We start from the raw sequence: 13,847 nt of genomic DNA, 5'->3' as shown, positions 1-13,847 counted from the left end.
GAAGGAAGAAGCAACAGGCTGTTTGCCAGCAACTTTACCAGCCTGGTACAGCAGGAGCATGAAGTTCATGGCATGTAGGAGAGATTTGGTTGGGTAAAAAGACCATGACAGAGCATTGGAAGTCAAATGTGACATGTTAAGGACTTTTATTTATAATTAGGCTATCATCTCTCAAACTCTTCTAACTATATGCAAGCCTCTGTTAAAGAAAAATATTATATACCCCCAAGGATATATTCACTGGGGTCTTTGAATTTCAGTTAAAGAAACATTTATATCCGAAACTAAAATCATGTTCTATGAAAATATTAAATTGAGGACTATTTTTTATTTATTTATTTATTTATTTACTTTTGTCTGCGTTGGGTTTTCGTTGCTGCACACTGGCTTTCTTTAGTTGCGGTGAGCAGGGTCTACTCTTCGTTGCGGTGCGCGGGCTTCTCATTGCGGTGGCTTCTCTTGTTGCAGAGCACGGGCTCTAGGCACGTGGGCTTCAGTAGTTGTAGCTCACGGGCTCTAGAGCGCAGGCTCAGTAGCTTGTGGCACACGGGCTTAGTTGCTCCGCGGCATGTGGGATCGTCCCAGACCAGGCCTCGAACCTGTGTCCCCTGCATTGGCAGGCTGATTTTTTTTTTTTTTTGTATTATGACTTAGAGAAATCTACTTTTTTAAAAATAATTAATTAATTAATTTTTGGCTGTGTTGGGTCTTCGTTTCTGTGCGAGGGCTTTCTCTAGTTGCGGCAAGTGGGGGCCGCTCTTCATCGCGGTGCACGGGCCTCTCACTGTCATGGCCTCTCTTGTTGTGGAGCACAGGCTCCAGACGCGCAGGCTCAGTAGTTGTGGCTCACGGGCCTAGTTGCTCCGCGGCATGTGGGATCTTCCCAGACCAGGGCTCGAACCCGTGTCCCCTGCATTGGCAGGCAGATTCTCAACCACTGTGCCACCAGGGAAGCCCGGCAGGCTGATTCTTGACCACTGTGCCAGGAGGGAAGCCTGAGGATTATTTTTAAAAATGAGATTTTTAGTCTTTTTAGCAGGTAAAATGCTTTTTAATAACAAAATTTACATATTAATTACAGGTCTCTAAGAATAAGATGTGTGGGGTCTGCTGATACGAATTTGAGAAATCTTGTGTATCGTTGATGAGCAGCCATGGGAGAGTTTTTAGTTTAATTAGATGTGTATTTAACTAATTTAATTTATGTATATTTAACTTTTTTTGAAAACATAATGGATTCACATTCAAAATAAAGAAAAAGTATAAAAAGCTTTAAAAAGCATACAGCAGAAAGGTTTTAATCTCATAACTATCTTCCATTTGTCCAGTTCTGACTTCCCCCTGTCCCCACAATTATAACCATTTTGTTTCATTTTGTTATATATCCTTCCAAGGTTTTCTTATATACATATAAGCAAAAAGAAACTTGATGTCTTATTTTCACACATTTTGTAGCACATTGTACTCAGTTCTTAGACATGTACCTTGCTTTTTTAACTTTATATATATATATATCAGCAATTATTATATTGAAGATGTTTTTATATCAGTGCAGAGTTACATTCTTTTTTGTTTTATTAATAGCTTTATAGTATACCATTGCTTTGTTGTTTCCCTGATTAATGACCTTTGGATTGTTAACAATTCTGTGCTATTACATGCTGTTCCACAGTGACAAACTTTGAATATGTAACATTCTGCCCATTTGAAAGTATATCTAATAAATTCCCAGAAGTGGAATTGCATTTGTAATTTTTGTAGGTGTTTCCAAGTTGCTGTCCAGAAGGGTTATATTGACATACATTTCTACTAGTAATATACAAGAACATGTGTTTCCATAAGTCATAAACAGACTATAAGTGCTAGTAAGCTTTTGCTGTGTTAACAAACAACCGTACTCTGTCCATGGATTACAGTTTAAAAAAAATTTTTTTTCTGCATGTGTAACATGAGGTCTCTGTGGGTCAGCTGCGTGTTGGCCTGATTGGACTGAGTTGGGGTCCATTTGGCTCCATGTCTCTTCTCATTCTAAGACCCAGGCTGATGGACTGGCACCTATCTGAGATATGCTATTTTCATGGTGGAAGGCAGAAACAAGATAAGGTAGCTGAGCCAAATCAGACATTCACAGAGAAAGCTCCATATTCCATCGGCCAAAGCAAGTAACGTGTCTAAGGCAAAGTAGTGGAGTAGGAAGTAAAATCCACTGTAGGGAAGTTTAGCAAGGGGGACAAATTATTTATGAATGAATAATACAGCCTAACAAAATGTTAAAATTTTCATTTTTTGCCAAACTGATAGGTTAAAAAAAATAGTAGTCACCTTGTAGTTGTAAATTGCACTTAAGTTAAAGGATGTTAGCATCTTTCCTTTGTTTAAGAACCACTTCTATTTCCTTTTCTTTGAATAAGTTATATTATTTGTCTGTTTTACTATTGGACTGTTAACCTTTTTCTCATTGATTTCAAAGAGCTCTTTACATATTATGGAGGCTATCTCATTCCTTTGATATGGGTTGCGTATACTGTTTTTCCAAAACAGTAAGACTACTCCAAGATTATATTGCAGATTGCTCATATTCTCTTCTGGCGGATTTATGGCTTTATTCTTTACATCTAAATCTTTATCCATTTGGAATTTATATTCCAGTTTGCCTTTGTCATGAGGTAATTGTTGAGCATTTGTTGAAAGCCACCTATATCATTCACTAGATAAAATATACTGAATTTTTCTTCTGTGTTTGGGTATTTTCTGTACTTTCTTTTCTATTCCTTTGGCTTTTCAATCCATTCAATATACATTGTTTTAATCATTGAGACTCTATATTATATTTTAATATCTGGTTACCTGAGCCCTTATTCCTTTTCAGATTTTTAAAATGATTTTTCTTATTTATTTTTTCAGGCAAACTTTTGAATTAGTTTGTGTAGTGTTTTAAGCATATGCTGGTATTTTAATTTGAACTTATTAAATTTATACTGTCATTTAGAAAGAAATGATATTGATGCTACCTATCCAGGAACATGGTATATCTTTCCATATTGTGTTAAAGCTTTCTTCAAATAGGTCTTTATGTGAATGATCTTATTCTTAGATATTTTATCTTTTGTGTTACTAATGCTGATGGGGTCTTTTTTCCCACTATCTTTTGATAACTAAGCTTTGTTCAAATAGGTCTTTATGTGAATGATTTTATTCTTAGATATTTTATCTTTCGTGTTAGTAATGCTGATGGGGTCTTTTTTCCCATTATCTTTTGATAACTGGGGGTCATCCTATATATACAAAAGCTATTGATTTCTTTATACTGCTTTTGTTCCCCACTGTAATTCTGAATTCTCATAGTGCTTCTGGGGTTTTCAATTGATTCTCTAATCTATATTTTATTAACTCCAACAAACTAATACTAAAATTATTGAACTTCAGAAAATAGTGTCCCCTGCATTAGCAGGCAGATTCTCAACCACTGCGCCACCAGGGAAGCCTCAGAAAATAGTTATTTTAAAGTCACTTGTTACTTAAAATCCCACATAATTTTGTTTCACTAAATAATACTTTTATCATTTAATCTTACGTTGTGATAACTTTTGGAAGTAGCTCTCTTGTAGAGTGGAACAGGCACTAGGTTGGTAATTGGAAGACTTGGGTTCAAACTGGGGTTCTGCCTATTACTAGTTGTGTAATCCGAAGCTAGATAATTTTTGTTCTTGTACTTCACTTACCTTTTCTGTGACATGGAACTAATATTTGTAACTGGTATATTCCAGATTTGTTTTGAAAATTAAATGAATTAACCTGTGTGAAAATCGTAGATTTCTAGTTAGTAAGAACTTGATAATATTTTTATTGGAACAGGATGTCCATATTTTGCCCCAGGTCATAATTCCTTGAAAAAAAAAATGTTTATCTTTGTGTCCTCACCTTTTATGAGAATGCTCTGGCCAGAAAAGATGCTCATAAAAAAATTATGTGTATTGATTCATTTTTTCCCCCTCAATATGTCTAGTAAAATTCAAGGAACACACTCAATACTAGAACAGTGCTTATTAAGTTGACTTGCTCTTTAAGATTAAGAATAATGGTCCACCTATAAAGGCTGAATAAATCTGAAGTTTGGTCCTCAAACCAGGAAGGGCATGCATTTTTATTTTTTTAAGATGTGCATATGATGCTGACATATCTTACAAATGCTTATAGTCTTTTAGTCTGTGCTTTGACTTTAAGCAAAACTTAAAAATAAATGTTTCAGATTACAGACCCATGATTTGTTTAGAGTTAATTAACATTTAAGTGTTTTTAAATACTAACGTACCATTTGATACCTAAACAGTTCTTTGACTTTAGGGAAATTTACAAATATCAATTCATCTTTTTTCCATTTATGAAAGTATACATTATAAACAATAAAATTTTAATATGTATAGATGGTTTACAATACAAGTGTAAATTAAACATTCTGTACATACTTACTGAGTAATTGAATGAATACAGTCTTTTGATAATGTCTGGGGGGTTTTTTTGCATTTTAATCCTGTGCATAGTCTGACTGAATGATTTTCTAAATTATGGCAGTAAGTCATTTTTGTTAACAATAGCATGAAAAATAAAGAAGCTATGTATTTGGCAGGAGTTCTACACAGTGTCCACAAAATTCATTTTAAAAACTAGTTTTTCTTGAACATAATTTGCCTGTCAGGATTTCTCCCATTTCAGCTTTTTAGTTTGTCTCTGAGTTTCTCATTTGATGTCTTGAAATTTCAGATAAAGGCAGAATCCCTTGTATTTATTTCTCCCTACAGTGCCCGTCACTGCCATCACACGCATATGATGTGTTGAATATAGTAATAAACTGCTGTTAATTCTCTCATTGAGTTAGATAATGCCAATAAATGTGATTGTCCTTATCAGAAAAAATGAAAGTTGTGACTTGAAAATTCAAGCACAAAATTTTCAGAATCGTAAATAGGTGAATTTAGTCATAAAGTTAGTTCTTTTGAAAGTGTGGTCATTTTTTGTGACCAGTTAAGTTCTCCTGGTCGTTTTAATTTAATTGAATTTAGCCAAACTAACTTTAATTAATAAAAGATGCTTTTCTTCACAATCTTATATTGATGTGTGAATGTAGAGTTATCGCATTCTTTAAAGGGTTAAAATAAAGTACAAGGGCTGTTCTTAAAACAGTTTTAAAAGGGCATATAACTGGAACAAAACTGAGAAGGGTAAGAAATTTTACTTTGCAGATTATAAATTGATTTATCAAAGAAGAGATTAAAGAATAGGAACTTGAGAGTCGAGAGGGACCTTAAAAATCATCTTCCCTGAGATGTTAAAGTTGTAGACAAGACCACACCACTAGTAAGGAAGGAATAGAGGCTTAGCGCTCAGACCTCCTTTCAGCTTAGCTACGATTCTTTCCTCTGTGGTGTTCTAGATGTAAATAGGCTGAACATTGTTAATAGATAATATTTTAATTTACCATGAATAAGATTTGTCATTTACTTAGTATGCAATCAAAGAAGAATATAGAGAATAGACAAGTGAAATCAACTTAAAAATGAAGCTAAGTGTTCAAATGTTTTCATATTTTACTCAGTTTTCGCTCTTATTTCTGCTCTGGTTAGTTAACATCAAGAAATACATACCATGACTACAGTGGAAAAACTTCCCTGAAAGATGTACACTAAAATATTTTATAGAAATTGTCTAATAAGTAAGAACTCAAGCCACATTGTAGCAATATTATGGTGCTACTTTTCACTTTGCTGCTGCCTCAATGTAGTGTGTCCCCTGAATTTCTTTCCAGGTTGAGAAATACATAACAAAGTTTGGTGGTCAAGAACACTTTTTTAAGGTATGGTCCCATTCGAATGGCTTCTCTTCTTGTGGGTTATATGGATTTTTTTACTCAGTAGGAGTCTTGACTATTACCACCAGAGTGATTGGTTCATGTCTTTTTTAACCTCATGAACTGACGACAGTTAGGCAACACCACTTATCACAAGGAGAGATGATTGTGTAACGAGTAAAAAAATTAAAGTGTAAGTTAGGTTGATCTTCCTAATAGATATCTTTTCCTGAAATGATCCTTTCTGTAAGACAGAAATTTCACTACTGCAGAGTAGCTTACATGTCGACCAGAAGATAGGCCTCCTTTATATGCAGTTTCACTTTCTGTGGTTTCGGTTACCCATGGTGGTCAACCATGGTCTGAAAATATTAAATAGAAAATTCCAGAAATAGACAATTTGTAAGTTTTAAATTGTGCGAGTACTCTGAGTAGCGTGATGAAATCTCACACCACACCCGGCTTTGCTCTGCCTGTGATCCCCGTCTATTGACATCGTTATGACTGTATGACCCAGGATCACCAGAGCACATTGATCCTCCTCTTGACATATCATCAGAAGGTCAATAGTAGCTTAATTCTATGTCACAATGCCTACCTCATTCACCTCACATCATCTCATCACAGAGGCATTTTATCATCCCACATTATCACAAGAAGAAAGCTAAGTACAGTATAATAAGAAAAGTGAGGACTACTATATTTTCCCTTGGATACCCAAAATTGTAATCATATTAGAAAGAGAATGTTCAGAAATTATATTTAAAAAGAGAGCCAGACTTTATGATGTGTGTACTAATTCTGATCTTTATTATCACCATAAATGGCATGAGGGTACTATTCTTAACTGTTTTTAATTGTTGTATAAAGAAATCATCTTTTATATCAAGTTATTTGTGAGGAAGGGGTAATCATCACTCAACCTAACTTTGAAGTTTAAACATTCTCTTAGCATTAAAACATTCTTATAAGCACTTTCCTGTACACTTGATATTTAATAGCTGTTAGGGTATATTTGAGATAAATTAACATTTGGTGCCTTTTGAGAACTTTGGAGGAAAGTTGTCATAACTTTGGTGTTGCCCATTTCTTCACTTGTTAGTTTTGGGACCTCGGACAAATAGTTCTCTTTGTAAGCCTTGGTTCCCTCGTTTGTAGTTGGGATGATACAGCTACATATCTCATATAGTTGTTTTGAATGTTAAATGAGATTATTTTATGTGCATCCCAGTGACTGGTACAAAGTTCTCAAACACTAAAAGCTATCATTTTTAAATTATTTCAAATTCTTCTGAAGGAGATAAATAGTAAGATACCAAACAGTGGGAGCTATTACTGGGAATGGCATCATCTCTTTGAGACAAGTATGAGACGAGTTTCTAAGGTGAACACATTCTTAAAGAATGTGTTATTGAAGAGCACTGGTTGGTCAAAAATGTGATCTGAGGACAATTCATCTGTATATTCTAACTAACCAACTGACAATACAGAAGACTATGAGGGTGGGGTTATATGCCAATTCTCTTGCATAAGTGTATTATGGGGAATTGAATTTTAGGTCTTTAAAAGGAAGTGAGGCTGTTGAATTTCTTAGGTATGTTTCTAAAGAGGTCCAATGACTTAGTCTACTCTAAGTCAGAGTTTTAAGCTGCACATGATAGGTCAGTGGTGAGCTCACCAGGCATTTGGTGAATGGCTCACAGATGTACATTGGTTGGAAGTTCTTTTTTTTTTGAGAGAGGGAGTGTTCTTTTTTAACACTTTGTGATAAAGCAAATAACTGCAGGGGAAAAAAAAAAACCAATAGGTGAATATTTTCTTAACCCTTCTTGTGTCAGGTTAAAGCAACATAATATTGGTATTGTCTGACACTGGTATTAAATTCATTGTGGTTATAATACTAAAAGTTTCATTTCTCAAAAATAACCTTCCAAATTCCATAAACTATTGCTTGATGATAGGAACATGTATCAAATATTAAAGTGTTATCTGTACCTGTGACTACATATTTCAGTTTCAGTTACTAAAATAGAAGATATTTAACAATTCTGTCTTAAAAATAGGGGAATGGATAGTCTTCCTTTTATTGAGAAGAGAAATATTAGAAAAACTTGCTTGAAACAGTGTCTGAAAGAGATTAAATTTGGAAATAACTTGTTTCCTGATATTCTCTTTGAGAATTCTCCAGCAGTGTTCACTAGCATATCTTATATTTTCTTAGTTTGTGTGAGTCTCATTTTTATATCTACAATGGAAACAACATGAGCTCAAAAGCACACTTTTTCAGGTTCATCCCATTTTCCGTAATACTGCTGTGGCAATGTCAAAGAGACTCATTAAATGTTTTATGGCGTTTCTGTTGTAGTTTGTGCTTTGGTTCTCTCTGAAGATATATTTATACTTGTACATCTGTGTTTGTAGATCATCTTGTATTTCCCACCAATTTAATTATTGTTCAGTAAGTTCTTGTCATTGCTTTTAGTGCATTTGCTTTTGGTTTTAGCTTTTCTTACCATATTTACCCTAGAGAACTTGCATATAAAACAATTAATTTGAATTTTGCTCATATATATTTTTAAAATTAGATTTATTGGAAATTTTTCTTGAATTTTACTTTTAAAGCCACAGTACTTAACATGTTGTTAAGCATTTAATAAATGTTCAGTGAATGATAAAGTGTATCTCAATCTACATACAATATGAAACTTTCTGGAGACCTACTTATAATAGTATAGCAAAATCACATTGGGATGTTAGTTCTGATGTAGACAATACCAGGTATGTAACCAATTGAATATCTTGAACTTTTCAGGTAATTGATAAAGAATATAGATTTATTTAACACATATTATGTGCTAGTCATTAGCACATATTTAATATTTAAACATTTTAACATTTAATGTAAAATAAAAAGAAGACAATGGTAATTTACTATTAAGCATTGGGTTGCTTGGATCAATTCAATTATTTAATAAAATTATCAATGACAGGATTTGAGAGAATATTTTGGAGCTGCCTTCTCTTTTGCTGACTTCTAAAATCTTGCAAAAATGTTAATTTGCAATGTAGAATTCAAATGAAAGAAAACTTTTACAGCCTAGAAAGGTACATTTAAAACTATTTATTTCATTCAGCCATCAAATATAGTACTAACTTAGTGACAATGAGATTATATCAAATTTAAATTCATTAACAATTACTTGAAAGCCTTTTAAATCACTTAAAAAGTGAGTGCCATCTGGGGATTTTCACTGAAGTATAAATTCTGGAGTGTTATTTTATTCTGTATTATGGTATCAGAAGTGAAATAAGATTTGGCTTCAAGTAACAAATGGGCCACTAACCAGTTGTATGACTTTAAATTCCTTTTGCCAAAGTTTAAACACTGGGAAACTTAGGGCTGTATATACCCACACACTTTTCTATGCTGCATATGATCCGTGAGCTAATCTATGTGAACAGAATTCTTTATGAGCTTGGAGTTCCATTAGTTCAAGTTATCATTATTAGGATGATCATTATTATATCTGGCAAATTTTCTGTCTAGTTCCTAGTCTATTTCAGTTTCTTCAAGGATAATTTTGCAAGAAATAATTTGTTTTGAATGGCTGCAGAAATGTTTATAGAAATATGTTAAGCTCTTAAACTGACTTCCACACCATTTAACATTTTCCTATACGTCCTTTGTGTTTGTTTGGCATGTGTGTACTTACACATGCACATAGTAAATGTCTATAAAAACAAAACCAAAGACAAGGATGAATGTGATATGAGCATCTTTGCTTTACACTGTAGTTGGCCTCAAACCCTCATACTCTCTTTCTTACCTGCTCTGGTGACCTTCTGGATTAGAGTTTCAGAGAAACAACCAGAGGTAGTAGCTGTAGCAAGATAGCAGCTGGGACCATACGGATCTCAGCATCCTGCCTTATGGCCATTATCTTTGTTTCTATCTTTATGCTGCCACTCTGTCTCCTTCTTGTGTTCTCCCTGCATCCTCTCCTCGCCGCGCCTCCTCCTCTTCCTGACTCCAGCTCCCGTTGCTCCTTGTAACCTACCCTTCCTCCTTCTTCATTTTTCTTTATTGATACAAGATGAAACAAGACTCCCTAATTCGGAAATTCTTTAAAAACTATTTTTTAAAGTGCTTGTAGCCAGGCAGCTACCATTCCCTAAATCCCATAACCACCATTAACAATGGAAAAAATTATTTTTGTATACTTTATCAATTAGAGTATGTTAGATTGTAGCCCCCTTAAGTGCTGAAATAATAGATGTTTAAAATAATGCAACAATGTTCTCACTTTCTATGTAGGAATGGGTTGTTGCTATAATAAAAAATAATTTGAGGCTAATGACAAGAAAGAATAGTGAGTAATATCCTTTCCCCTTCCCCAACTGCTGAAAATGAAAATCATGTCAGCATCAAGTCATTTCTGCCACATCCCTTGTTAACAGCTTTTTTCAGGGTGGGTCATAATTCTGTGTTCTGTTAGTGTCTTAACTCCATAGTGACATGCCTAAATCTTATTCCACATTGATTTTGTAGTGTATATACATGTATTTTTAGGATACCCCGTGAATGATGGATCTCATTATTAAGTTATTATCAACTTTGGCAAAAATGTTATAACCTTTGAATGAAGAATAAATTTATTAATATGATAAGGTTAATAATTGATTTTGCTGTTTGGAATTTGTGTGTAGTGTCTCATTGTGTATGTCTAAAAAAGTAAACTTACTGTCTGCCTGTCGCCAGGAGAAAAAAGTGGGACCTAATCAAACTGCTGTGGGGTCAACCCTTGTGGTTTTAAAGGCCCTTAATGTTGTCCAGCTGCAAAATAAAAGGAATTGGGAGGGGAAGTTGGAAGGAGCGGAGGGGGCTGGGGGGGGAACGTGTGGAAAAGAACAGGGAGTCTGGCTTTTATTTATTTTTTTTTTAAGTGAGTTCAGTGCCAGCCTGGACATTGGCTGTGCAGACTATTGAGCCATTGTCTGCTCCATTTCCAGAATAGCCCCCAGTTAATCACTTCGGCTTTGAAGGGAATTTCCTCGTGGAATTCTCCACAGAAAATCTAATCAACTGACCTGCCCTCTCAACAATGGAAGGCTTTTTTTCTCTCTTTCCCTTATTGGGGCGGGCTCTGTAATGTAGCCTTTTGTGCAGAATGAACCCTCCCAGTAGGAGTGGAGAGCGTGTGTGAGCGACTGAGTGTGAGTGTGAGAGAGAGTGTGTGTGTGTGTGTGTGTGTGTGTGTGAAGAACGCACACTATCTCGTGTTGGTGAGTGTGTGCTTACTCCCTGACCAGATGCTGCGGTGCACGGGGCAGTCACCATCTCTGCGTGCGTGTCTGTGTAAGTGTCTCTCTCTGTGTTTGTGTATGTGCCTCTGTCAGTTCATGTCAAAGGTACGTTACCTGATTACCTTCCTCGCCTGCCAGATTTTTATCTAGATAATTGGAACTGCTTTGGAGGCTGTGCCTTGCCAGGCGGCTTAGGAGCCGTAAAGCCCTAGTTTGTCCACCTTGTTATCTGTGGCCGCCTGGGCAGAGGAAATTAAAGAGATCCCCAGCCAGGGGAGCGCTTCCCGCCCTGACCTCCCCAGCAATCCCAAGCAGGACAGTTTGTTAGGACCATCTTTTTGTTTTCATTTGTTGGTTTGGTTTGGGGATTTGTTCCCTGGAGTGTGCGTTATTTTGGTATGTGGATACCTATTCCCCTCCGCATCGCACATCGTGTTTTATGGAGTTTGGAGCTGAGGAAACTTTGGTTGGGTTGCCAGGACGTTCGCACCACTTTGTGGAAAGCGCGAGCTAACAGTGAGACCGACAGAGTGAGTGACAAGTTGTTTACAGGTTTCCTTGAAGGGGCCTCTGCTATATTTCAATCTGTCAAAGTTGCTTTTCTTCCCTCAGAACAATGCCTGATTGTTGTGTGCGAGAGCGTGTGTGTGTGTGTGTGTGTGTTTCCGTGTGCGCACGGAGAGAGCCTAGAAAAGGGTGAGAAGGCGTAACAATTCTTTGTGTAAAAATGCTATTACTAACATTTAATCTTTTTGCTTAATGAGTTAATAAATGCAGTTTAATCGGGGTTCTGTTAGTGTACAGATTTCTCTTTTAATCAGTAGCAAATGCATTTTCAAAAATCATATTGTGTGTGTGTGTGCATGCGTGTGCGTGTGTGACTTTTATTATTTAGAGGAGAGAGTATGGGAGACGCGTTAAATGAGTTGACTTCTCACATTCGGTGATGTCTGGAAGGGAGAATTAAAAGGAAAGGACAGGCACCCTGAGGTTGTCTAGTGCCTTGCAGCCCGAGAGCGTGCGGCTGGAGGAAGGGGGAACAGCCCGACCCGCTGCTGGAAGTGCGCTACCCCTTTAAGAGACTGGTCAAGGAGTCCTAGGAGAGGGAGGGGGGAGAGAGGGGGAGAGAGAGAGAGAGAGAGAGGGAGAGAGAGAGAGAGAGAGAGAGAGAGAGGGAGGGAGAAAATCAATTGGTTTAGAAGGTTTGGACTCACTTGACAGGTTCAGTTGGAGACGATCATAGGTGGCTGCTGTGACAAAGGGAAATTGTGCTTTTCCAGCATGCTTACTGACCCTGATTTACCTCAGGAGTTTGAAAGGTGAGTAGTTTTTCCCCCCTGATATATTGAAGTGCAACTCTCCCATTTTACAGTAGTCTCTGAATCCACTGGAAGATGCTCCCTTAAAACGTGTTTGTTAGAGAAGCTTTTAGCTAGTGCTTCTGCAATCTTGTTAGCTGATTTTTGTTGATTGCCCAGACCAAATGGAACTGATTTGCAAAGTCTCCGGGATTTCTGCTAATATTTTTAGGCTACGTCCTATAACAGGAATTTAAATGAACATTAAGCATCTCTCTCTCTCCCACTCACTGCTTTTCTCTTTCTCATTCACTCTCTTACTTTCTTCCTTCATTGATATTTTTCTCCCCTTCTACACCTTTTTAAATGCTTTTGTGTGCAGAGTGTTACCATTTTCAACATCTCTGTCTTGTAATTTCTGGGGTGACAGAAGGTTTTAGTGGTGGTTAAAACGGAGGCTATAAGTTCCTATTTGATTCTTCTGTAAAACTTTGGAAGCTGCTCAGTAAAGCACATGACCTTTTGTTGATATAAGAGAGCAGATTTTTTTTTTTAAAGAAAATTTAACATCACAGGAATCTATTAGTACATTACTCTTGAAATGTCAAAAAAAAAAAAAGAAATGGGGATGATCCCTTTCTAAGTTTTTAGTGGCCACTTTTTGCACTGTCTTAAGCTGAATTTTGATTTATTCTGTTTTCCCTTTTGCTATGATGGGAATAAGTTTATTTGTAATCAGGTATTTCCTATTAGAGAAATATGTGTAATATCCTTCCATTGGATGTTTTTGCAAGTCAAGCAGGGCTCTGAAAGAATTTTAGCCCTCTTCGTGTTCCTATAAGTACACACTGCAGTTTTTAAATTTGAGTTCTTATCCTAGCATAAGTTCATTTTTTGGAACTATAAATAGAATTTTGTTTGCCATTAAAAAGAATTCAAACTTTGTATTCTGTATGGTGAATTAGAAAAAAAAGCTAAAAAAAGCCAGGATGCATGATACCCAGGCTTTTTTTTTTCATTTTCATGAAAGCTACCTTCTGTATAAACATTTGTTGTATCTGACTATGCAATGCAAGCTAGGTGCTAGACCAGCTGGTTAAAAATATGCTAAGTCAAGCTGTTCATCGCTCAAAAGACTGAATTTGATACGAAAAGACGAAAAAAGAAAGGACAAAGATTAAAACATTCTAGAAGTGAAGCAATGGAAGAGAAGAGGGGTATTCAGAATAAAATAATGCTTGAATGTGGTCAGCTATTAGAGAAACCAATATCAGATCAGGGGAGAAAGTAAAATAGCCAGCGTATATACTTTAACACTCTCTTCTTTCTTTCATTTCCTCCTCTTTTTTTTTTTAAAAAAAACTTAAGGTGCATCTTCACCACATAATTCCAGTGAATGG

The 13,847-nt window shown here is 36.0% G+C and overlaps 1 protein-coding gene across 12 annotated transcripts in view; it reads left to right on the top strand.

The window, feature by feature from the left end:
- SOX5 (SRY-box transcription factor 5) overlaps positions 1–13,847 on the top strand; it is a 995,182-nt gene that overhangs the window by 588,555 nt on the left and 392,780 nt on the right. For 5 of the 12 annotated variants that reach the window (XM_059935458.1, XM_059935457.1, XM_059935449.1 and 2 more), the window contains exons 1-2: positions 10,989–11,201; positions 12,371–12,468. The exons of 6 other annotated variants lie outside the window; for them this stretch is intronic. In XM_059935458.1, coding sequence (XP_059791441.1) covers positions 12,431–12,468 — 38 coding nt within the window. In that variant the 5' untranslated portion in view covers positions 10,989–11,201; positions 12,371–12,430. Of the gene's footprint in view, positions 1–10,988; positions 11,202–12,370; positions 12,469–13,847 lie in introns of those variants that run through there. One more of the 12 variants, XM_059935456.1, reaches the window with a different exon arrangement.

This window comes from Balaenoptera ricei, chromosome 10, assembly GCF_028023285.1.
Source record: "Balaenoptera ricei isolate mBalRic1 chromosome 10, mBalRic1.hap2, whole genome shotgun sequence".
Classification (NCBI taxonomy): Eukaryota; Metazoa; Chordata; class Mammalia; order Artiodactyla; family Balaenopteridae; genus Balaenoptera; species Balaenoptera ricei.
This window is presented reverse-complemented; position numbering and strand designations above follow the sequence as displayed.